Raw genomic sequence first — 26,824 nt, 5'->3', positions numbered from 1 at the left:
GCAGACCTCAAAGAAGTCTTCAGTAAGTCCCAAGCTGCTACACTACCACCTCATAGAGCTTATGACTGCACTATTGAATTAGTTCCTGGTACTTGCCCACCACGTGGAAGGCTCTATTCCCTCTCTGGCCCTGAGAGATTACCCATGGACCAATATCTCAAAGAAGCCTTGGACAGTGGATTCATCCGTCCATCCACCTCACCTGCAGGGGCCGGCTTTTTTTTTGTTGAAAAGAAGGACGGGGGTCTCCGACCCTGCATAGACTATCGGGGTTTAAACCATATAACCATCAAGAACCGATACCCTCTCCCTCTTATGTCCACAGCTTTTGAAATTCTGCAAGGGGCTACCATCTTTACGAAACTTGACCTTCGTAATGCATACCATCTAGTTAGAATCCGTGAGGGGGATGAGTGGAAGACGGCATTCAACACCCCGACAGGCCACTACGAATACCAGGTAATGCCGTTTGGCCTGGTCAATGCACCAGCTGTCTTCCAAGCCTTTATTAATGATGTTCTCAGAGAAATGCTGAATATATTTGTTTTTGTCTATCTGGATGATATTTTGATTTTCTCCCGAAATTACGAAGAGCATGTTCAGCAGGTCAAACAGGTCCTGGCCCAGCTACTGAAACATAAGCTTTATGTAAAGTTGGAAAAGAGTGAATTTCATGTTCCAGAAGTTACCTTCCTCGGCTTTACAGTATCAAAAGGCAGCCTTCAGATGGATCCAGGCAAGATTCAAGCAGTTTTGGATTGGCCACGACCAACTTCAGTGAAGCAGGTACAGCGCTTTCTGGGCTTTTCCAATTTTTATAGAAGATTCATTAGAAACTTCAGTTCTGTTGCCGAGCCTCTTTCCGCATTGACCAGGAATTCAACTAGGCCATTTGTGTGGACCAGCAGAGCAGATCATGCCTTCAACAGACTAAAACAGCTCTTTACATCTGCCCCAATCTTAACCCTCCCTGATCCAGAGCTACCTTTTGTGTTGGAGGTGGACGCCTCTGACGTAGGAGTAGGCGCTGTCTTGTCACAGAGAAGTAAGTGCGATAACAAGCTTCACCCGTGCGCTTTCTTCTCTCGTCAGCTTACCTCAACACAGAGGAATTATGATATTGGGAACCGGGAGCTGCTGGCTGTCAAGATGGCTTTAGAGGAGTGGAGGCACTGGCTGGAGGGGGCCAAACAGCCATTCCTCATCTGGACGGACCATAAAAATCTCACTTACATCCAGCAGGCAAAGAGATTGAATGCCCGACAAGCCCGATGGGCCCTCTTTTTTAATCGGTTTAACTTTACTCTCTCCTATCGCCCAGGTTCTAAGAATCTCAAGCCAGATGCCCTCTCAAGGCAGTTTGAACCACCAGAAGTGGAGTGTTGTCCAGAACCCATTCTCCCCACTTCCAGAGTGGTAGCTCCCATTCAATGGGATATTGAAACGGCAGTCAAGAGGGCTCAACGGCAGCAGCCAGGTCCAGGTAATGGCCCTCCAGGGTGTCTCTTTGTTCCTAACCTTCTACGTTCTAAGGTTTTGCAGTGGGCTCATGCTTCCCTCCCTTCTGGACACCCTGGGATCACAAAGACATGCAAGCACATCCAGAGGAAGTTCTGGTGGCCTAGATTGCAGAGGGACGTCCGGGCTTTTGTTGCCGCTTGCTCCATCTGTGCTCAGAACAAGGAGCCAAGGACCCACCATCATGGCCTGCTGCGCCCGCTGCCCATTCCAAGACGCCCATGGTCCCACATATCCTTGGACTTCATTACAAGCTTGCCACAGTCTCAAGGAAACACGGTAATCCTTGTAGTGGTAGACAGATTTTCTAAGACTTGTCACCTCCTACCTTTGTCCAAGCTCCCCACAGCTAGCCAAACTGCGGAACTATTGATGAAGCATGTGTTCAGAATCCACGGCTTTCCCCAGGATATGGTTTCTGATCGGGGACCGCAGTTTACTTCCCGGTTCTGGAAGGCGTTTGGCCGACTCATCGGATCTTCCATCAGCCTGTCCTCCGGCTTCCACCCCCAGTCAAATGGCCAAACTGAGAGGGTAAATCAAGAAATTGAAAAGACACTGAGGTGCCTGGTTGCAGACAACCAATCCACATGGAGCTCTCATTTAATATGGGCTGAATTTGCACATAATACCCTTTACCATTCCTCACTAGGTATGTCCCCTTTTGAGTGTCAGTATGGTTTCCCTCCCCCTCTATTTCCCGGACAGGAGCCAGAGGATGATGTTCCAGCTGCCACACAGCTTTTCCGCCGGTGCCGGCGTTCCTGGCAAAGAGCACGCGTTGCCTTATTGAGGGCTGCTTGACAACAGCGGAGCCAGGCAAACCAACACCGAAGGGTAGGACCCTCGCTTCACCTGGGACAAAGGGTATGGCTCTCAACCAGAGACCTTCCATTGCGAGTGGAGTCCCGCAAGCTAGCCCCACAATACATTGGCCCTTTCAAGATCCTTAAGAAGATTAACCCAGTTTCCTATCGACTTCTTCTGCCCAGGTCCATGAAGATTCATCCCACTTTTCATGTTTCCCGTTTAAAACCCGTTGTTTGTTCTACTCTGTCTCCAGCTAAGAAACCCGCCCCAGCACCTCGCATCATTGATGGCCAGCCAGCTTACACGGTCCACAGGCTGATGGATTCTCGCATGGTTCGTGGGAAAGTTCAATATCTGGTGGATTGGGAGGGCTTTGGCCCAGAGGAGCGGTCCTGGATTCCTGCTCGAGATATTTTAGACCCGACTCTCATCTCAGAGTTTCGCCAAGCCAAAGGGAAACGTTAGAAGAACGTCAGGTGCCATTCCTAGGGAAGGGGCTCCTGTAAAGATCCAATCTCTAGGATGCTGTTCCACTCCTAGCCTGCAGGGGGCGCCCTCCTTAAGCGTCCATGTCATGCTCCCTCCAGGTCTCCAGATGGCACTTTAACCCCATGCTCAGTGCTCTCCACTCCTGCAGATGGTGCCAGTGTGTTTAATGGTTACTCAGAACTCTCCTCATTAGCCCTGATTCCCTTCACCTGTGTCTTGCCCTTTATAAGTGTGCTTGTTCCTTGCCATTATGTTCAGTCTTGAACCTATGTTCTCCTGTCTCCAGATCTCAAGATAAGTTTTGTGCCTTTTATTGTACATTTTTTGACCCTTGTGTCTATTTTTGTTTCTCTGTTTTATGGAAGCTCTGCTCTACTAGTTCATTTGTACTTTGTGCTTTGGTTTCTCAAGTAAAGACTATTTTTATTTTTTGGAAGACTCAAGTCTCTTGACTCTTTACTCTTCTGCTCTTGGGTTCCATTGTCTGGGAGTTAGCTCAGTGGAGAACACACCACACTTAGAACACCAGAGACCCGGGTTCAAGTCCAGCCAAGGGCGACATCCTTACACAGATAAACCATACATCATTGCGATTGTGTGTTTATTGTCTTCAAATGTGTCTATATGCATGTTATAGGCAGTCGTGGCCTTGGGGCAGTCGTGGCAACTGCTCCCCGGGCGCCGCAGCAATATGGCTGCCCACTGCTCTGGGTGTGTTCACTACTGTGTATATGCACTTGGATGGGTTAAATGCAGAGCACAAATTCCAAGTATGGGTCACCATACTTGGCCACACGTCACTTCACTTTTATAGCGATCTCAGTACACAGTAAAAAACGCAGTGTAAAATGAACACTTAAAGTGTTAATTTTAACACTACTCCGGATCATATATGGTCCCAATCTAAATAGTGTAAAAAGTACACCGTTTGTAGTGTTGAATTTACAGTGTTAATATAGCACCCTACAGTGTAGAAAAATTACACCGTGAGTGTAAAGTGTTACACTTACCATTGTTGTTCAAGTTTTACTCTATGGGGTGTTTAACACCCCTGGCGTTGATTTAATTCCACTATAAGTGTTATTAATAAAATATTATTTTCGGTGCAAATTTTTTTTTCTAGTAAGGCCTTCCACCTGATAACCTGCTGGGCCGCATTTACCCGGACACCGTACGTTGGTGCTCGCCTTCAGGGAGGCCTGGTTAAGGCCTTCCAACTGACAGCAGGCCTTCAGGGAGGCCTGATGAGACCTACAACCTAATAGCCGGCAGGCTAGCTGTCCGGATGTGAAGAACATCAGTACTTGCTTTCAGGGAAGCCTGATGAGGCTTCCTACCTGATAGCAAGGCTTCAGGGAGGCCTAATGAGACCTACCACCCCCCAGCCTGCCAGGCTACTTAACCAGATGCCAACATCGGTACTTACCTTCAGTGAGGCCTGGTGAGGCCTTCCACTTGACAGCCGACTTTCAGGGAGGCTTACTGGGGCCTATAACCTGATAGCCAGCCGGGCTAGTTATTCCGGTGCCCTGTATCGATACTTGCCTTCAGGGAGGCCTGGTGAGGCCTACCCTCATAACAAGTCATGCTAGCTACCCGAGCATTCCTACCTCGGGAGCTCACCTTCAAAAAGAAGCCTAGCGAGGCCTTCTATCTGATAGCAAGCCTACTAGGGAGGCCTGGTGAGGCCTACTACCTGCTAGCATTTACCATGCTAACCGTCAAGTGACTGAGACTCAGAGCACTCCTCCAGAGAGGCCTAGAGAGGCCTGCCAACTGATAGCAATTATGCAAATTGTCAGAGTAACAAAAAAGACCCTCAAGAAGAAAGCCAGACTAGAGTGGAGCGATCTCAGATTGAAAACTGCTCACACTTACACACAAACAACTTCAAATGAACTGACTGTGCATGCTATTGATCTCAGGCAGTAAATACACACTCGTGTGTATTAAATAATGAATTTGTATTACCTTAACTATAGCACTTCAAACAGACAGTCCCTGAAGACGAGAAAGATGTGTATGTGTTGGCAAGGCGCCCATATATACTTCCGGGTCGCACATTGATGACATCATGGGCTGTCGTCGGTCAATAGGATTGACGTGATTTCGATAGTAGCTTCAGACACCAGTCACGCTGAGGCAGTCCCCGTAGCGTCATTCCGACGCAGCGCGAGTTCCCTTTCGAAAGGGAACACCCACGAGGGGGAGAAAACCAAACTTGAAATAACAAAATACCAGGAACGGGAACATGAACAGGGAACAGGAGACATCAGACAATGATCCAACACAGTACTGCAGACACAAGGAGATTAAATAGGGGACAAACAAGGTAGGAAATAAGGGAAAGCAGGTGGGACAAATTAACCAATAATCAGATAACAAGAGGGGTGGGGTCAAGACAATGGACAGGAGAGCACATGTCACAAGGAACACGTGACAAGCCATGTGCTCACACCAAACATGACAAAACACAAGCATATGCACAGAAGTGACAAAAACCCAACATGTGCTAAACAAGACAAGACAGACATGTGACAACAATAAGCACTTTTGAAGGAAGGGATGAAATATTCAGCAACCCAAGCTTTATCATTTGTTCATCTATATTATATCTGTTATTTATTTGTTGAACATCAATAAAATGTTTACCCTTAAGGCGAGACACTACAAGTGAATAGGGATTTTTTTTTAAATGACAATATATCACTGTGAAACTTCTCCAGTTTATTATTGGCATAAACATAAGAAAAAAAATGATTACAAGTTTTGTGTAAATTAATGTTTTAATATGTAAATGAGGCCTTATATACTTAAATATACGCTCATTTGCATACATTTCCAAAAACAAAATCTGGAAATTGGAAAGGACCATGTTTAAAATTCTTGGTTCTATTTGTTGACATATTAGATGAGAGGGCTTTTACAGAGGGGATTCTGGATATCTTATTTTGTGCTTTAGTAAATTAGAGAATACTGACAATAGCCTTAAAAAAATCAATTTTCACCATGTTTTTTGGAGTAAAATATAACTCAGGATAGGAATGATATATCAACAAATCCCTCTGTAAAAGCCTTCAGAATATAGTTCAGTATAAGACTGCAAAAGTTGGTGATTGTAGGTACTACTGAAGTGGATATATCTGTCTCTGAGTGTGAGAAAAAAAAACTCATTTTGAGAAAACTGCCTTTAAAGTGTTATATTACATAATTGCATACATTTCTATGAAACTCCCAACCTACAAACAAAATATTTATTCAATGCATTAATATCAGTAGTGTATAATATTTAAAACACATGGTAATTGATAAATTAATAAATTATTAATAGCAATAGCCTTAAGCTGAAGAGAACTACCTTAAACACACATAACAACAGTCACAAAAACTGCAAAAGAACTGTCCCTGTTCAAGATTCAAGATTCAAGATTCAAGAGTTTTATTTGTCACATACACAGTTATATACACAATATAAAACTGGCAGTGAAATGTAAACAGGTCCGCTCCATGGACAGTGCAAATAACTGTTTGTTGTATATGTCCATCTATAACTATTTTAATCTAATTCTGACAGGGTTTCATCGTCTAATCTGTTGTTGTTTACTTTCTTTTTACTACCTCTTGCTAATTGGTCTTTTATGTGAACGTTTATGAGCTGATTTCGGCGTTGCTGTTGTCTGCATTTTCTCTCAGGCGGAGAATACACAGGGAAGTGGCAGCACATATCACGTAGTGAGAAATTCACATTGACCAATCAGATGTGGTTTTCAACTGCAAACTTTCGCGGTTGGTTAGTTCTACAAAGAAAATGCCCATATTTGGATTAGACAGCACTGTGTGTGAGACTGAGAGCGTTATAATGATACCAAGCATGACATGTTTCTGTGAATGGAGACGCACGGGAGCTCGCGTTAGAATAACTGTTGATGATTTCGGGTAGAAATCTAAAGGCGCATGTTGACAAAATATAATGAAATGACCACCTTAATGTGTAATTTTGCCATTTTTGGTTATTTTGACATGAAAGCTTACATGTTAAGGGAGAAACTGGCCCATGTTTTCACCTGCCGTGTCTCGTCTTAAATGGGTTTGAGAGTTTTTTGTATTTACTAATTCGGGGAACAGACACTGTCTCTATGTGATAATATCTAGGTGATATAGTCTATATGTGTTGAGATTTTTCTGACTTCTGTGACGTGAGACAGCTAGCAGACGGTCAGTTAAGCCAGTCCGTCAAGGTTCAGCTCTAATTTACTAGAGAGTAGAGCGGCACCATTCCAGGAGGGATGAATACCATCTCTTTTTAACAGGTCAGGTCTGCCCCAAAAGCTTTTCCAATTGTCTATGAACCCTATTTCATTCTGCGGACACCACTTAGACAACCAACCATTGAGTGAGGACAGTCTGCTAAATATCTCATCACTCTGACGAATTTATGATTAGCATTAGCCAGCACTTTTAAATTTGCTTTGATGTCAGGCACTCTGGCTCCCGGTAACTGTGACTATGGTGACCGGTGTCTCTATTTTCACGTTCTGTGTAATAGAATCGCCAATAACTAGGGCACTTTCAACAGGTCTCTCAGTTGGTGCGTTACTGAGTGGGGAGAACCTGTTTGATGTTCTAATTGGAACAGAAGAGCTGTGTTTTTTTATCACACCCCAGTATAGTGATTGGGACACTATACTGTAACAAGCACCGTCCTTCGGATGAGACGTTAAACCGAGGTCCTGACTCTCTGTGGTCATTAGTAGGGGTTTAACCCCGGCATCCTGGCCAAATTTGCTCGTTGGCCTCTGTCTGTCATCATGGCCTCCTAATCATCCCCATATATACTGATCGTCTTCATCATTCCATCTTCTCTCCACCAAAAAGTTGGTGTGTGGTGGCCGTTCTGGCGCACTGTGGCTGTCATCGCATCATCCAGGTGGATGCTACACATTGGTTGTGGTTGAAGAAATTCCCCCCCTTCCATGTAAAGCACTTTGAGTGTCGAGAAAAGCGCTATATAAATGTACAAATTATTACTACCATCTATTTTCTGGTATTTCTAGTTATAAGTAAAGCCACTTCCTGTCTCAGTACTTGAAGTCAGACATTGTAGTGGCTTATCTTAAAGGGGTGGTAAAACACATTGTTTTGAAGGCTTGATTGTGTTTGTGGGGTGCACTGTAACATGTGTTCATGCTTCGTTTTAAAAAAAAAATCATTATTTTTCATATATTTGACATTTATTCTACACTGCTCTGTCCCCCCTTGTAAAACGGTCTGATGCTTTCCGGGTTGTATGAAGCCAGTCCCTCAAAAATACGCGATGGGCTCAGATTGGTTAGCTGGCCCAGTGTGTTGTGATTCGCTAACCGCAGTGTACGTTTGTCGGAAACGTCACGCCCCTTACCTTACCGGTAGCCGGTAGACTGTGCTTTGGTCAGTATTAGAAACGATGGCGTCAATAAAACCACACCAATCTGAGCCCGAATCAGACCCAGAACATTTTAGTGAAGATGATCGAGCAGAACCTGTTCAGTCCTAATGAGTAAAGACTGCGGATCTATAGTGATCGCTACTGAATGGCACTGTTACTTTTGTATTTTTAGAACGATTATAGCCAAATATCTGTCGCAAGAACTAACCCAAAACACTAAACACTCGCTTTACTATAGTAGCCAAATCACACACAGAACCATGTTTAGCAAGCCTGTAGATAAATAATACATAAAAGCTCTAATCAAAGAATCATTTACACTAATGCCAAGTTCGCTGTTGAGATTTTAACGTTAGTGTTTGTAACGATAGGTGTTCGTCGGATAACGTTAAGTATGAATAAGCATTTAACAGACTGGTTTGCAGAACAGTGTTGTCATCTGTTTACTTCCTTGCTACAACCTATTACAGGAAAACACATCGATGAAAAATAAATCAGACTTACAGGTTGTGGCCCGTAAACAGCTTCTGTTTGTAAATCCAGCTTTCAGGTCAAGCCGTTGTGCATATCCTGTATTGAACTCGCGAACATTGTGAAAGTTTTCCTCCGTGAAATGTGCTGCGGGAGGGAGCCCCGCGCGCGTCGTGCATTCACACACTGGCCACGTTTGTCTCACGCAGCTGACGTTGTGCAAATCCGGTGTTGAACTCGCGAACATTGTGAAAGTTTCCCTCCGTGAGATGTGCTGCGGGAGCCCCGCACGTGCCTGTTCCCTTCTGTCTCATACACACGTGCATATAACATGCTGTATGGTAAACGCTCTGCAACGCACCCCTGTCCCTATGAAGGCTGAACAAAGCAAGTACCCCAGACCTGCAATCCGGATGAATATAACAGCGTTTCCTCGGCATCGCGGCAACAACACTCCAGCCTAACTATACCACAACAGCGGCGCGATACAAAATGGCGCCCCCGACCCCCCTATTTAATATTCTCGGAGGAGGGGTTTATGTAAATATTGAGCCTGGTGATGTCACCAACCCTGGAGGAATGTGTGTAGTCGCCTACTGGCCGTTTGCTGTAGTTCTTAGAAATGGATTTCTTTAAAAGCAGATATCTCCCTTTGCTTTAAACTTTGAACGTTGTAACTTTGCAGATGTTGTTTATACTCAAGCAGCAACATTACACGCTAGCTAAAGTTAGAATAGTGAAATCGTGGTTTACCACCCCTTTAATGTATACACATGTAAAAACGATTGCTTTTGGATTGGGCCAAAAAGCCGTTACCTTATATTAAAGCTCTGTTTGTTTTTTGTCTATTGAAAGTGTGTGGATGGCCTTTTTAAGACTTTCCATCTAAGAGTTGAGAGTGTGTGTTAATGTTTGGTTTAGCTGACGGTCATTTTCTTTTCCCTCCGTCTCAACTGGTTGTTCCTCCTTCATCCCTTGACAGGTAGAATTAAGTATTCGGAGCGGGTGTACGATGCGTGTATGGATGCTTTTGACTGTCTTCCCCTGGCAGCTCTCATGAACCAGCAATTCCTGTGTGTGCACGGAGGACTGTCCCCTGAAATCACAAACCTTGATGACATCAGGAAAGTATGTATTTAACAAACTGTCATTCCCCTGTTTAATGAACCGGCCTTTGATTTATTATTCTGTTAACAGCAGTGCTTTGGAGTGCTACATGTTATTGTATGTGCAAGTAAAGTGATCATCAAGAAAAAAGCATTCCTACTTGTTAGTCCACCGAAAAGGGACTCTGACATAATTAACTCTCATTGTATACTTTAACACATGATCAGTCTCTAGCCAGAAGATACAGTACTAATCATATTCATTACCACAAGAAGGCCATTTAAAAAAAAAAAAACATTATAGTCAGGGTCTTGCAGTTCAGAGTATAAATGATGAATCTAAGATTTGTTCTAATCTATAAATTCTGATTTCAATAATCTGTTTCCTCTGGAAAATAAACTTCCTACCTCCTACGTTCTTAAGTCACTGTCCTTCTCTCTATTAAATGTCCTCATTTCAAAAGCCATTATCTTGTGTTTCTTTCTCCCTATATATGGCTTTTGTTTGTAGGAGCAAAATGTTTAACTTTCCCTTCTCACTCAGTGAAAAAATAGTAACACTTTACAATAAGGTTGTATTAGTTAACATTAGATAATGCATTAATTAACATGAACTAACCATGAACAACACCTCTGTTCAGCATTAGATTAGATTAAACTTTATTGTCATTACACAAGTACAGGTACAAGGCAACCAAATGCAGTTTAGGTCTAACCAGAAGTGCAATAATCGCAAGTGCAGGATATACAACGGTTGCATAAGTGCAGGACATGGATATGTACTGAATATATATAAATATGTATAAATAGAGAGATGGTTATTACTATAAACAGAGCTGAATTTACAGGTGAATATGTACAGTGAATAAATATACAGATGGCTATTACTATAAACAGAATTTACAGGTGAATATGTACTATGAATATAATATACAGATGGCTATTACTATAAACAGAATTTTACAGATAGAGGTATACAATGATATGTTAGGCTAAGATGAGGAATATAGCATTGGATTAGGGTAGTGCAATAAATTATGGACAGAAGCTATCCGAAAAAAGTGTAAAAGTGCAGTGGAAAGTGGTTACATATTACAGTTAAAAGTACGGTGCAAAATGCAAATGTAAACAGTAGGCACTGTAAATAACAGTCGGCAGTGCAAATGAGCATAATCCAGTTAAGGTATGGTAGTGCAAAATGCATAAGTAAACAGTTGTTACTGTAATAAACAGTTGGTAGTGCAAATAACAAAGTGAAGGCAGATGTGAGGTAGGAGAGTTAGCAGTGTATGAGGGAAGTGGATCAACGGGGGTTTGAGTTCAGTAAAGAGACAGCTCTGGGGAAAAAACTGTTCTTTAGTCTGCTGGTCCTGGTCTGGAGGATCCTGAAACGAGGAGGGCAGGAGAGAAAACAGTCTTTGGGCTGGGTGAGAGGAGTCCTTGAAGATGCTGCGAGCTCGATGCAGACAGCGTTTCCTCTGGATGTGCTCGATGGCAGGTAGTGGAGTCCCTGTGATGTGCTGGGCATTTTTCACCACCCTTGTGCCTTGCGCTCCGCAACAGAGCAGGTCCCATACCATACTACCACACAGTTGGTCAGGATGCTTTCTATTGCGCAGTGATAGAAGTTCACCTGGATAGCCGAGGAGAGCTGATTCTTCCTCAGTGTCCTCAGGAAGAAGAGGCGCTGAGGAAGAATCAGCTCTCCTCTGCTATCCTGGTGAACTTCTATCGCTGCGCAATAGAAAGCATCCTGACCAACTGTGTGGCAGTATGGGAGCTGCTCTGTTGCGGAGCGCAAGGCACTGCATTTTTATTTAGTTAATAAAAATACAGCTGTTCATGGTTTGTTCATGTTAGTTCACAGTGCATTTACTAATGTTAACAAGATTTTAATAGTGCATTAGTAAATGTTAAAATTAACAAAGATAAATAAATGCTTTATAAGTGCAGTTCATTATTAGTTCATGTTAACTAATGTAGGTAACTAATGTTAACTTAGAACCACTGCAAAGTGTTACCAAAAAAATGAATACTATTAAAGCAATTATGAAAACATGAGGTGATTTAGTCAAGGCCCAGCTGTTATCATGGCTGAGATCAAATGCTCTGATGACCAGGGGAAGTCCTTAACCAATTCAGTTCTTATCATCTACACTGAGATCTTAATTCAGTTTGGTTTTATTCTGAGGATGATTTAGATTAATTTGATCCACTGCTTATGTAGTTTATCTACATTCCTTTAAATGCAGTGGAATTTTTAATTAGATGTCCAAGCTATTATCAAAAAGGACATATTAGCCTTGTAGAAAAACATAAACGTTGCTTTTGCAGTGACTGGCAGTGTGTTAGCCTTAGTCCCATAGAAAATACCTTATAGTATATCTTTAAAGCATAAGGACCATTTTTTCTAACAGCCTGTGGCAGAGCAAACCCTCTTTTGGCATTAAAAAACTACTGTCATGATTTACTAAAGACACACAGTGAAAAATATGCACCGAAAAGGCATGGTTAGGGTTATTTTTTGCAGATGGCCTTATGCATTTGTAGGAGTTTCCCTTTCAGACGCAAAATTTATAAGAGGAGAGTATTTAAATGAATCGTGCAAGGTGATTTACTAAGGTTTCTGCTAGTCAATTTACTGGTATTTGCACCGCCCAAAAAACATGTCTTAAGCCAGACGTTAATTTGCACTGCTCTGAATAGATTGCGTTGGTCACTATAGAAATTATCTGGCTGTGTATGTGTTCTTTAATTTACGTGTCGCTTGTCAGTAGATCACACACAGAACTTTCCACTCCCAACTGTGCTTTTTTGGAATTGCGCTCGCTCTCACACTAATTTGTAAAAGTATGAATAGATGTCTTCTGATCCTAAATCTGGCCCTAAATCTGATAAAACTGGGGTGAAATGTGTTTTGGACTCTTTAATCTACCAAATGCAATTCTTTTCTTATGTGGCCATATAGTAATTAAAAATATATACTGTACATATACATATAATATACATATTTCTGTAATTATACATGAGATTGATAAGCAACTTTTATGCTAAAATTATTACATACTTATTATTGCATATTACTAGGATATTGGCTGATTATTAGTACTTATCAAGTACATCATAATGATTTATTATGCATGACCATTTTCTACATCCCTTAATACTGCCCAAATTCTAACCAATACCTAAACTTAACGACTACTTTACTAACTATTAATAAGCAGTAATTAGGATTTTATAGAGGCAAAAGTCGTAGTTAACAGTAAGTTCAGTAATAGTGAGAATTGGACCCTAATCTAAAGTGTGACCATAAAAATCTATTCAGGTCTAAAATATTAAATGCAACCTTTTTCCCAAAAAGCTGTTTTTAGCAGGTTGCTCTGTTTTTTTTTTTTGTTGTTTTTTTTCTGATAATAATGACACTTTATCTAACCCGGGAGTACTCTGTAGTATATAGTGTATTTACCTTTTCCAGTTAGACAGATTCAAAGAGCCTCCCGCATATGGACCAATGTGTGACTTGCTTTGGTCGGACCCGCTAGAGGATTTTGGCAACGAGAAGACCCAGGAACATTTCACACACAACACAGTGAGAGGCTGCTCCTATTTCTACAGGTACCAAAAGCACTACAAATCAAATATTTTCTGCCTCCTCTGCATCTTTCTGAAACCCTCCATATCACAGAATAGAAATGGCATACAAGGGCATGGGGTCTATGAGCATGAAAATAAGAAGAACCATTATCCAGTGGCACTGTATTGTTTGAAACTCTAGTGACTGTTATATAAAGATGATTTATGTTGTGTATTGGCTGTGCCTCAATAAGGAGTAAATGTCATGCGCCTGCCTGCTATAGAATGGCAGCAGAATTAAACTGTGTGAATTCAGTTATCAGGCAACTTCACCAACAGATGGGCTGTTGTGTTGTATTTCGGGCTGAAATATCACTGTCTCTGTTGATAGAAAAAAAGTTATTGTATCGAATGTTATGAGCTCAGATTTTAAATAGGCTACATAGTTTCAATAGGTGTAAATGGGACTTGGAAACTTGATATGACCTTTAGTTGGTGATAGAAAAGATATCGCAAGCGGTAAATGCAAGAGAAGAATAGCAGGTTTATCTCTTACATCTGATGACCTCACATCAACTCAGATTCTGTTTTTTGTATAAAAACACCTTATATTGAAAAGGGCATAATTATGAGGCTATTTTTTTCCTACAGGTAAAATGGGCCAAAAACAAGATTTAACTCGCACTAAAAAGTCAACCCGACCATGTGTATTTGACTGTTCAAGCCCAATAAGGCGCCAAAAAGAACTAAGTTCAATACTCACAAGCTGTATAAGCAGCTTTTTTATGTGCGCACATTTCACGCGTGTGCTTCAGTGTTGTGACATTTCCAAGTGAAGCGGAATATTGAATAGAGAGCAGGGTTTTATTTGCACCTCCTCTCCATCCCTTGGTCTTTTCAGACTGACGGTTGGAGGAGAGTAGTTAAGGATAGTCAACCCAAGCTGTCAAACTGACGTTATCAGAGAAGGAAATGGCATCCCAGAGCGGAAGCAAATTTTCAGCTTTTGATTAAAGGGATAGTTCAAAATGAAAATTGGCCCATAATTTACTCACCCTCAAGTCATCCTAGGTGTATATGACATTCTTCTTTCAGACGAATACAATCTGAGTTATATTACAAAAGTCCAGGCTAATCCAAGCATTAGAATTTGATTAATAGTTGCTCTGTTTTTGAAGTCCATAAAAAGTGCATCTGTCCATCAAATAACGTGCTCCACGCGGCTCCGGGGTGTTAATAAAGGCCTTCTGAAGCGAATCGATGCGTTTGTGTAATAAAAATATCCATATTTAAAACTTTATAAAGTAAACTTTCGGCCGACCGCCTTCCCTGTTCAATTTAGGGAAAAATTGTTGAAAGTTCCCCTGCCGATCGAAAGACTAACGCGACTAACGGTAGGCTCGTCACTACGCATCTTGAGTTTCACTTTCAACATTCAACACTTTTCCACAGAAGGCGGTCAGCCGAAAGTTTACTTGATACATTTTTAAATATGGATATTTTTCTTACACAAACGCATCGATTCGCTTCAGAAGGCCTAACACCCCGGAGCCGCGTGGAGCACGTTATTTGACGGACAGATGCACTTTTTATGGACTTCAAAAACAGAGCAACTATTAATCAAATTCTAATGCTTGGATTAGCCTGGACTTTTGTAATATAACTCCGATTGTATCCGTCTGAAAGAAGAATGTCATATACACCTAGGATGACTTGAGGGTGAGTAAATTATGGGCTAATTTTCATTTTTGGGTGAACTATCCCTTTAAAGATTACCACAACAAACTTTTTTTTCTGTATATTAATGGATTAATTGTTCACTACAATGTGCGCTAACAAAGTAAATAGGGTCAATTTTGATTTCATGACGACTTTAATCTGCACAGCTTAAAAACACATTCAAAGCAGGCAACATCACATATCCAGATGAGATGCAAGCGGGATCATGTACATGAGATGAAGCATGATAAAAAGTTAAATTCAGATCACTCACAAAAGCCTAAATGATCAGTATTCATAAACACATGTTTAAATAAAAAGAATCCAACAGTTTTATTGCCCATTGAGGGAGGTGGTAAATTATAGCAAGGGTATGTGCATTTCTTTACATAATTTACACACATACAGTACTTTGGCCATCTTTTAAATTTCCTTCCTGTGACATTTATGACAGTGTTCTTGTATCTTGAACACTATTAAATGAAATTGCATCCCAAAACTAAAACTAGAAACCAAGTCCATGTGCCTTAATGCTGTATTTTTCGATTTATTTTCTCTTTCCTCATTCTTGTAGTTATCCTGCTGTGTGTGACTTTCTACAACACAACAACTTATTATCTATCATTCGAGCCCATGAAGCACAGGATGCTGGGTAAGTTTGGCACAAAAGCATACATCTTAGGTTGTTTTTAGTAGCAACTGGTTAATTTAGAGTGACTGGAGCGATGCAAACATTGCATTTTGAAATGTTATTTTAAGATGTATTTATTATGGTCCCCTGAATGAGATTATGCTCTGCTGTGATAATTGACCCTTCGCAAAGAGTAACCCTTAGTTACCGTTGCTACGTCCAACAAGCCATGGCGCTCCCATACATCATGTTGTCATGCAGTGGAAAGTGCTTCATGGAGCAAAGAGGACACTGACAAATGCACAGACAGACAGAAGAGAGCAGGTTACTTTTGATAAAAACAAAGTCTCAGCTTTCAAGTTTTGTCATTTAGTTCGAAATTCAAACTATAAATACCGTTTTGTGACTCTTTATTGTGTGATGACAGATCGTTGTAGCGCCTCAGTTCAAGAAGCTTGAGAACCGATCATCTCTTCATACTAGTTAATTTATAGCACCAAATTAACATGAATGAACATCAGAAGGAATGTTGTAACAACAGCATAAATATGTCAGTACAAACCATTTTTCACTTTGATCTACTAACTTTCCTGACTGCTTTGTCGGACAATATGGCGGATTCTGTGTTATGCACGCCAGGCTCCACCCACTCCCAAGCACCACGCATAGCCTCTACCGAATACTGATCACACACACCTACAACTCATCATCACCTCATCACTGCCTGCACTTAAGCCTCACGCTCACTCACAGCTGTGTCCCAATTCAAGGGCTGCATCCTTTGAAGGCCGTGTCCTTTGAAGTGCGCGGCCGATGCTGCCTTCAAAGGACGCACCGAGACTCGTTTACAGTGGCAGGTATAGCGGATTGCGTCACCGCGGCACAACGAAGGCTGTCCCAATTCGTAGGTCCTTAGAAGGCTCCTTCAAGATACGGCCTGCAAATGCGTCCTTCTTTTCCCATGAAACGAAGAATGCTCGGATGGATGCTTCGCAGCCTTGCCTACCCCAGAATTCATTGCGCGCCGCAACGTCAGATTTTTTAAGAGAAATTGCCAGATTACACTTTTAAAAGCAAGTATTGGGTTTCAATTTACTCCAGTAATCTAATGTATCTACTGATAAAAATAAAATGTTGACTAAAATGTTACCAACATACAATTTTATATAGTTTATACTCTTTATTATGTACATAAATGGGCCGAGGTAAACATCTTTAGTTGTTTTGTTTTTAGGCAGTTGAATATAACTTTAAAGTCCAGTATAAATGTTCATTTCAGATCTCTTCAACAGCAGCTGTCAGCAGTTGCTAAATATTACAAATAATGTAAAAAAACATATATATATACTCTGTATTTGAGTATAATTGTGAAGTACCTCAGATTTTCATTCAACTTCATCTCAGAGGCAAATATTGTGGTTTTATGGAAAACGGACTTTTTACACATGGATATTAGATTTTGATATTAGTTATTGTTTAAAAAAGAATCTAAAAAGAAAATACACTAGAAATATGTCTTATAGATTATAGGCACCGTTGGTCTTGGAGGGCCGCTGTCCTGCAGAGTTCAGCTCATAATACAGTTATGCATGTTAAAATATTTTATGCTTTCATTTGAGGATGTGAGTTAATTTAATTTATTCTTCCCTCTTTCTGAAAACATAATCTTAGCGACATGGCAGCCGTCGAATAAGTCAGCACTGCAAACCTGTAGGTAGACAGTGGAAATATGCACTGATCCCAGATGATGTCCCGCTGACAGAGGCTTCACCAGGGTCTCCCAGCACAGCTCAATGAAAGTCTACATAAAAACGTTTTCTTCCATCTGTTTATGTACTGTTAATTTTAAAATTTATTTTGTTTTTCTAATCTTAAACATAATTTATGTAAATAGTTGTAAAAATTACTGTAAATAAAAATGTAGCCTGTAGAACAATTTATTGTTTCATTTACAAATTAATTGACATGACAAAAATAAATGTACAGAATTATTTATTTAATTTACAAATTATAACTTGCATTACAAAAATAATGTGTAGAACGATAATATTTCATTTACACATTTTAATTTACAAAACCAACATTTTTATTCTCAACTATCTCTCAAGAAGAGAAAACAATCAGTCCATTCTCTCCCTGCTCTCCTCTGTCTCTCGCTGAAACTTCATGTCCTCCCTCAGTATCTCCATCAGCTCATACTCTCAGTCGCGTTTCCTCTTGGCTGGAGTTGCTCCTCATCTTGGTCATCCACTGCTGAACTTGGCCCTGGTGTGTCCTCAGGGATGGAGGCAATGAGGACAGGGGGGTTGTCCCAACACCACATTCATGAAGACAAACCATGGCCAAGTTTGCCACTCCCTCACCTGTCGCAGGACACTTTCAATCCTAAGGCAGAGTAAATAAACATGTCTGTTAACAGCAAACACAACAGCACAATACATTTCAGAAAATATGTTTCTATTAACTATTAACATACGTTTTATTTTTTTAAAGTTGTTCCATTTTTTTTACCTGCAAGGCAGGGGTGCAATCATAAGAAAATTAAAAAATATGATGCATCAGTAGCCATAACGTTACATACAAAATACTCCAGAAATCATATTTATAGATACTCAAATTCTAAATTCTTTTTGTTGTGGGCTTTGTATAGGATAAGGCACCCCTATACCTACATGAGAACCTATGGAAATACTACAAATGGGTCGTAGCCTACTCCAATCCACACTGAGTTTTTCGGCCCGGTAAATAAATACTCATTTGCTGCCCTCATTTTAATAAAGCTGTCTGCAACTTTATCCATAAAACAAAACGAAATATTACATCAGATCACCTAACGAATGAAGCCGCGCAGTGGTAACACAGAAATAAAGACCACCGGCTTTTAAAATGTTTAGTTGGTTATTTGAGTAAATTAAAACACAATACTTACATTTATAAGTGTATTCCTCGGCCGCGGGATGGGCAGAGGAATACACTGCGAAGGATCCACTTGTTCTGGTTGGTTCTATCCTTCGCGGCCGGGGAGAAGGACGGTGGGTAGGGTTGCCAGGTCTCTGCAACAAAAGTAGTCCAAAACTCCCAATGTGATTTTCTCCATCGAACAGCCGAATTCTCCACTGCAGTTGTACGTTTGGCGGTGTTGGAGCGGCGAAATCGTACTTATGGGGTAGAAACCAACCCGCGGAAATAATTTTTACCCGCGGCAACAACTTAAAAGTAGCCTAATACGGCTGGAAAACCGCGGACTTGGCAACACGGACGGCAGGCTGCATTTGAAGGCCCCTTCGAATTGGGACAGCCTTCGTTGTGCTGTGGTGACGCAATCGGCCTTCAAATGCGGCCTTTGAAGGATGCAGCCCCCGAATTTGGACACAGCCTCACTGTCCGGTCTCGTTTGCACAACTCTTACCTGTTTGCTTACCTCAAGGACTCTACCCTAGCTACATACCTGCTTCCTCGTCTCCAGTGTGTCTCCTAGTCCTTGTCTCCTGTCTCCTGTCTCCATCGTCTCCCTGGCTCCAGTGTTCTGTCCTCCTGGTTCTCCTACGAAAGACATTGAGTATTATCATCCAGTTATCTGCCTTATCCTGCCATTTATCTCTCTGACTGCTCACCTGACCCACTCTGCACTCTGGTCACTCAAACTGTTTATATCTCCTGTTCTCCGTCTATCTGTATTGTAACATTATGATTGGTATGAAATCGCCTTTCAATCAAACTTCCAGTGAAGGGTGAATAACAGGAAAATAATACAACAGAATTTTATTCGGCCATACAGCCGCTCCGGAGAAAACGGTGATGTCATCAGCTCATTTCAATTATCATTCAGTGACAATGTGGGCATTAGTTCAGTAATTAGATCAGTAATTTAGTTTATATGGTTAGTTTAGTTTACTAATTAGATTTATTTGGATATTTAGTTGAAAATGTAGTGTCCCCAACTGAGCAAGCCAAGCCAAAGCTGACAGTGGCAAGAAAACCAAAACTCCATCAGGTGTCCTAATGGAGAAAAATAAACCTTGGGAGAAACCAGGCTCAGTCGGGGTGCCAGTTCTCCTCTGGCCAATTAACAAACAGCGTATGATTATCATTCTGGCAACATACAGGTCAGAGGTCCTATTAGATCGGAATATTCGAAGGATCAGGCAACACGCCGGAGATGGGTTTATTGAGGGTGACGTATTGATTAAACAAATATTAAATTGCGATATTCGAACAATCAGAGTCGTCACGCCAGAGACGGTTAATTGAGGATGACACATCTATTTAACAATTATTAAATAGGAATATTCGAACGATCGGAGTCATCACGCCAGAGACGGGTTTATTGAGGATGCCGTGTCGATGAGGTAATTCCAGGGGGAGTCTAATTGACACGATCTCTGCAGACACTTCAGGGTCGAACATATTGACTATAAAGGACGGTGTATTGTCGGTGTTGTGTTACAACACAACATTCAAACTGAGATTCAAGCATATTGCCCACAGATTAATTTTTAAATGCCATTCAGCACTAACAAAGCATTTTTCTGTTTTTTACCTTATGGAACATTACCTTTTAATAGACATTAAAGCACTGTATTATGGGACCAGCCTAGCTTTTCCATCTGAAAATGGGCCTGTTTGCTTTGGACTTGCTGTCCAATTTTGTTGAGTCAGACTGTTAGAGCTTTCAGAATGTTCATTGATTATCGTGGAGTTGTTGTTTGGCTGTACTCTGCCAGTCCTTTGGTCCCTGATTATAGCAGCAGGGTGATGAAAATTAGGGCAACACCAATAGAAGTTACATGCTGATTAGTAGACACTAGATTTAGAGCTACAATGCACTAATTGCAGAGAGAGTCCCTCTAGTAGTGCAGCTCTGGCCCAAGATGTCTTGCTTTAACAGTACAGTTAAGGCAGAAGAACTGAGATTAGAGATCCAGACTCTGATGGAACTGAAGTCACATTAGCAATCCTGCACTGATAATTCATAATTATTACCCTACCAGCAAACTGAGAATAGAGCTCATAAGAATGAAAAGTGTCATCAAAGCAATGCCGGGCTAGACAAATGAAGTCTGGATTTTGACATTTTTGATGGAGACATTTTTGATGGAGGAAATGCTTATTGCTGGGTGATTATAGTCTCATGACTAATTGATAGCCAGTAGTTAGGCCACATAATAAACACAATAAGTTTTTTCTGGCTAAAACAAACGGCCACTCTGACAGCAAGAGACTTATATGCTTGTTTTCTGTTATCTATTTTAATATATTTTAAAATGTAATTTATTCCTGTGATGGCAAAGCTGAATTTTCAGAACCTATTACGCCAGTCTTTAGTGTCACATGATCCTTTAGAAGTCATTCTAATATGCTGATACATACTGTGATGCATTTTTAAGGATTCTTTGATGAATAGAAAGTCCAAATGTAGAGCATTTATTTCAAATAAAACATATTGTGTGAAGTTATAATTGTCTTTAATGTCACTTTTCAATTTAATAATAAAAAAAAAAATATTAGTGACCCAAAACGTTTGAATGATAGTTTGAGACAACAATGGTTCCACATTAATAGGTACCTAATAAGCAGTGATAAAATAAAAAGTTAAAAGTAATTACACAGCAGTCTAAATAAAAAGTTCAAAAGTTCACTGAAACAAATGTGTGTGATCAGAAATCCAAAAATAAAAGCCCCAATTATAATGACTCTGAAAAAACAAACCATTATGTAGCTGCTCTCAAGCATATCTTGTTTATTTGCTATTATACCATGGTCTGTCTGAATAAAAAGTAGCGACTGACTTCAAGAAATCACTTTCTTGAAGTCTTTCTGTTAGATTAAAAGAGAAGAGAATTTTTTATTTTGTCATAAGGTATGCATTCATAATATGCACTATATTGCCAAAAGTATTGGGGCACCCCACCAAATCATTGAATTCAGGTGTTCCAATGACTTCCATGGCCACAGGTGTATAAAATCAAGCACCTAGGCATGCAGACTGCTTCTGCAAACATTTGTGAAAGAATGGGTCGCTCTCAGGAGCTCAGTGAATTCAAGCGTTGTACGATGATAGGCTGCCACTTGGGCACCTCGTACAATTCCATTCATACAGTTCATTCGTACAATTTACTCACTGCTAAATATTCCACTGTCAACTGTTTGTTGTATTATAACAAAGTGGAAGCAATTGGGAACAACAGCCACTCAGCCACGAAGTGGTAGGCCATGTAAAATCCCAGAGCGGGGTCAGCGCATGTTGAGGCGCACAATGCACAGAAGTCGCCAGCAAAGTCAGCTATTGACTTCCACAGAGTCAATAGCTGCAGTCCTCCAAACTTGTGGCCTTTAGATTAGCTCAAGAACAGTGTGTAGAGAGCTTCATGGAATGGATTTCCATGGCCGAGCAGCTGCATCCAAGCCTTACATCACCAAGTGCAATGCAAAGTGCTGGATTCAGTGGTGTAAAGCACACCGCCACTGGTCTCTAGAGCAGTGGAGATGTGTTCTCTGGAGTGACGAATCATGCTTCTCTGTCTGGATATCCGATGGACAAGTCTGGGTTTGGCGGTTGCCAGGAGATTGCCTGATTGCATTGTGCCAAGTGTAAAGTTTGGTGGAGGGGGATTGTGGTGTGGGTTGTTTTTCAGGGGTTGGGCTTGGCCCCTTAGTTCCAGTGAAAGGAACTCTTAATGCTGCCGCATACCAAGACATTTTGGACAATTGCATACCCAACTTTGTGGGAATAATTTGGGGATGGCCCCTTCTTGTTCCAACATGACTGCGCACCAGTGCACAAAGCAAGGTACATAAAGACATGGATGAGCGAGTTTGGTGTGGCTAACTTGACTGGCCGGCACAGAGTCCTGACCTCAACTATAAATTAAATAATTATTTGACTGCAGGTGCTTCTGAGCTGGTGTCAGGTTATTTGAGAATGTGCTGTCTGCATTATAACTTATGCTTGCATTTGTGTTGTATTATTCATACCACAACATTGTTCAAGTTCGAGTTCAAGTTCCGTTTATATGTATAGCACTTATGAAACAGCCACACAACTGACCAAAGTGCTGTCCAAAGGATCAGACGAAAGAAGAAAAAAAAAGACAAATTAATTAGAGAATTAATTATAAGCTATGGAAAACAAGTGCGTTTTTAGAAGAGGCTAACCTACTTTCTAGAGACAGATTGCTTCACAACTGCGGCCCAACCACAGAAAACGCTCTATCCCCTCTACGTTTGAGTCTGGAATGTGGGACTAAAAGAAGGTTCTGGTTGCTGGACCTCAAACTTCTGGAAGGAGTATGAGGTTGCAGTAGTTCAGATAAATAAGTAGGGGATAAATCATGTAGAGATTTATAAACAAATACCAGGATTTTAAAATCATTTCTGAATTTAACAGGTAGCCAATGAAGGGTCCTCAAAATTGGAGTGATATGAGCATTTTTACGATTGCTATGAAGGAATCTAGCAGCAGCGTTTTGAACTAGTTGAACACGAGACATTTGAGACATTCAAATACCGCAGTAGAGTGAATTGCAGTAGTCTAAACGTGAGGTGATAAAAGCATGTACAGCCACCTCTAGAGTTTTATGATTCTGGAAAGATTTGATTTTAGACAACAGACAAAGATGGTGAAAACTAGAGCCGTTACAGAAGAGATTTGTTTGTCAAATTTTAAAGACTCATCTAGCAGAATGCCCAGGTTCCGTACACGTGGAGATCTAAACGCAGATAGTCTACCCAGATCAAGGCTGGTGGCCTGAGAATTATCAGTCTTTATAATTGTATAATATATATTATCTTTTAATAGACAGCAACATATTTAATGTCTAGCAATTTGAAAAATATGTGTAATGCGGTTCGTTGTCTTTATTGGGTAGGAAGGAAGAAGATGGGGTCGGCGTGACTGGGACTTGCTACTTTATTACTCAGATTTTTCAGATACAAACACAACAGGCGCACGTGGGCACATAAACACAACAACATGTACTCAAAACTTCGTCAGGTCGATCACTCGGTTTCCACTTCGTTTCCTCTGGCAGGAGGTGTGTGCGTAGTCCCAGTCCAAACTCTCTCTCTCGTCTCTCTCCCCGCAGCAGCTTATATGCGGTCTCTCCACGCCAATTACTGCAATCAGACACAGGTGTTCATCATCTGCACTTGACCTACTTACTCACCGCTCGGCTCTGCTCTCTCTCTCCCGCTACAGACTTTGCAAAACCACGCCCCCTCGCCCACGCCCACCCCCACCACCCGACTCAGGCCGGGGAGCCATCCGGCCTGCAGCCCCCCACCCCCCTCCTGGAGAGGAAGTCAGCCACAGCCATCTGAGCACCCGGCCTGTGGACCACCTTGAACTTAAAAGGCTGTAAAGCTAGATACCAACGGGTGATCCGCGCGTTGGTATCCTTCATGCGGTGGAGCCACTGCAAGGGGGCGTGGTCCGAACAGAGTGTGAACTCCCACCCCAGGAGATAATAGCGAAGGGTGAGAACGGCCCACCTGATGGCCAAACACTCCTTCTCTATGGTGCTGTACATCGTCTCTCTCTTAGAGAGCTTTCGACTGATGTACAGCACCGGCCGCTCTTCACCCTCCATCTCCTGGGACAGGACCGCGCCCAGCCCTCTGTCCGAGGCGTCAGTCTGCAGAAGAAAAGGGAGAGAAAAGTTAGGAGCCTGTAGGAGCGGTCCACCACACGGAGCAGCTTTTATCTGAGTAAAAGCCTGCTGGCACCGCTCCGTCCACTGAACTGTATCTGGTACCTCCTTTTTAGTTAGATCAGTCAGCGGGCTGGCGAGGTCCGAATAATTAGGCACAAACCTTCTGTAATAACCCGCCATCCCCAGGTACTGTCTAACCTCCTTTTTGGTCTTGGGTTTCGGACAGGTTGCAACAGCTGCCGTCTTATCAATTTGGGGACGCACCTGTCCATAACCCAAGTGGAAGCCATGATATCTTACTTCCACCCGCCCAATTGCACACTTCTTTGGGTTGGCCGTGAGCCCCGCCCTTCTCAGCGACTTCAGGACAGCTCGCAAATGCTACATATGACGGCATATGCAGCATGCGGCCGGAGAATTCTGTCCATCAGGCTCTGGAAGGTCACAGGAGCTCCGAACAAGCCGAAAGGAAGGGTGACAAATTGGTGTAATCCAAACGGCGTTGTGAAAGCTGTTTTTTCTTTGGACATGGGAGACAAGGGGATCTGCCAATATCCCTTTGTTAAGTCCAGTGTCGAATAAAAAAGAGCGGTTCATAGCCGATCAAGCAATTCGTCAACCCTCGGCATTGGATAAGCATCAAACTTTGACACCGCGTTCACTTTACAATAGTCCACACAGAACCGGACCAAGCCGTCAGGTTTAGTTACTAAAACTATCGGGCTCGCCCAGTCACTGTTGGACTCTTCTATTACGCCCATATCTAGCATTGCCTCTAATTCAGTCTGAACCACTTTTTTCTTGTGTTCAGGCAAGCGATAAGGCCGGCTGCGAACAACAACTCCCGGCTCGGTCTCAACGTGGTGCTGAATGAGATCTGTGCGGCCGGGTAGGGGCGAGAACACATCAGCAAACTCTGCTTGTAAACTTTTCACATCAGTGAGCTGCGAGGGTGAGAGGTGGTCTCCACCAGGGGCCAGGGCGAGAGATTGAGGCTTTTGAACCGCCTCTGGCCCAAGATCCTCCTTTCCACTCACTACCGTCGCTAGCATCACTGACTCCGCCTCAGACCATTTTTTTAGCAGGTTGAGGTGGTAAATTTGATGTGCCCCGTCCCTATCCGAGCGGATCACCTCATAGTTGAGATCCCCAACTCGCCATGTGACCACAAAGGGACCTTGCCACTTAGCAAGTAATTTAGAACTAGAGGTAGGGAGTAATACAAGCACTTTATCTCCCGGTGAAAATTGACGTCTAATGCCTCTGTTGTACAGCTGTCTCTGTCTGTCCTGGGCCTGTAACAAATTCTCCATCGACAGCCGCCCCAATGTGTGGAGTTTTGTTCTCAGGTCCAAGACATACTGAATTTCGTTTTTGCTAGCGGAAGGTCCGTCCTCCCAAGCCTCTCTAAGGACATCCAACACCCCCCGAGGCTGGCGTCCATAGAGAAGCTCGAAGGGAGAAAACCCTGTGGAGGCTTGGGCGACCTCGCGGACAGTGAACAAGAGAGGCTCTAGCCACTTATCCCAATTTTTGGCGTCTTCGTGAACAAACTTCACGAAGGAAAACAACGCACCCGCAACACTTTTAGCCGAAATATTGCGGAGTGGGACTGCTTCAGGGTATTGCGTTGCATAATCCACGAGGACTAAAGCAAAGCGATGCCCACATGCTGACCTCTCTAATGGCCCGATGAGGTCCATACCAATTCGTTTGAAGGGGACCTGCATCAACGGAAGGGGGCACAAAGGTGATTTTGGGTTGGCCGGTGGATTCACCAACTGACATTCACGACAAGACGCACACCACTTACGTACATTCTTGTGAATGCCCGGCCAGAAGAACCGGGCCATGAGACGGTTTAGTGTAGCCGTTTGTCCTAGATGCCCGGCCATTGGATTAGAATGAGCCGCCTGGAAAAGCATTTCCCGGCGGCTTTTGGGTACCAATAACTGAGTTGTATCTTGTTTTATCTGGGTGTCTTGGGTCACCTGATACAACTTATCCTTTATAACTGAAAAATAAGGATAGGAGAGCGGCTGGTCAGGGTGGAGTAGGTGACCGTCGATGGAATGGACCTGACTAAATGCATGTTTGAGCGTCTCATCCTGGGACTGTTCCAGGGGAAAATCATAGCGATCTGTGAGAATGGGCATCTCCAGAGCGCTCTGTTTCCCCAGAACAGCTCCCAGAGGTCCCGAATCAACCTCTCCAAGCTGAGCCACCGTCACCTTATTTTTCCTTGTTTTCCCCAAGAGGCATCCGCACACAAGTGACCCAACAAATTATTAAACGCTGGCCAATTGGATCCCAGAATTAGCGGATGCCGGAGGTGCGGGTTAACTGCAACCTCAACACTATGCGTTTGTCCCCGAAATTGAATATCCACGGGCAACAACAGATAGTTCACCACTTCCCCGTGCACACA

The 26,824-nt window shown here is 42.3% G+C and overlaps 1 protein-coding gene across 10 annotated transcripts in view; it reads left to right on the top strand.

Moving 5' to 3' along the window:
* Nucleotides 1-26,824, top strand: part of LOC307122574 (protein phosphatase 3 catalytic subunit alpha) — a 387,852-nt gene that overhangs the window by 304,426 nt on the left and 56,602 nt on the right. For all 10 annotated transcript variants that reach the window (XR_013816062.1, XR_013816063.1, XM_079810631.1 and 7 more), the window contains 3 exons: nucleotides 9,696-9,841; nucleotides 13,298-13,437; nucleotides 15,689-15,766. Coding sequence is in view for 8 of the 10 variants with exons in the window: in XM_079810631.1 (XP_079666757.1) it covers nucleotides 9,696-9,841; nucleotides 13,298-13,437; nucleotides 15,689-15,766 (364 nt within the window). In the remaining 2 variants the exon portion in view is untranslated. The remainder of the gene's footprint in view (nucleotides 1-9,695; nucleotides 9,842-13,297; nucleotides 13,438-15,688; nucleotides 15,767-26,824) is intronic.

Source organism: Gobio gobio (genome assembly GCF_949357685.1).
Source record: "Gobio gobio genome assembly, chromosome: 2".
NCBI classification, from domain to species: Eukaryota; Metazoa; Chordata; class Actinopteri; order Cypriniformes; family Gobionidae; genus Gobio; species Gobio gobio.
The sequence above is the reverse complement of the archived record's forward strand: the minus strand, read 5'-3'. Positions and strand labels throughout refer to the sequence as shown.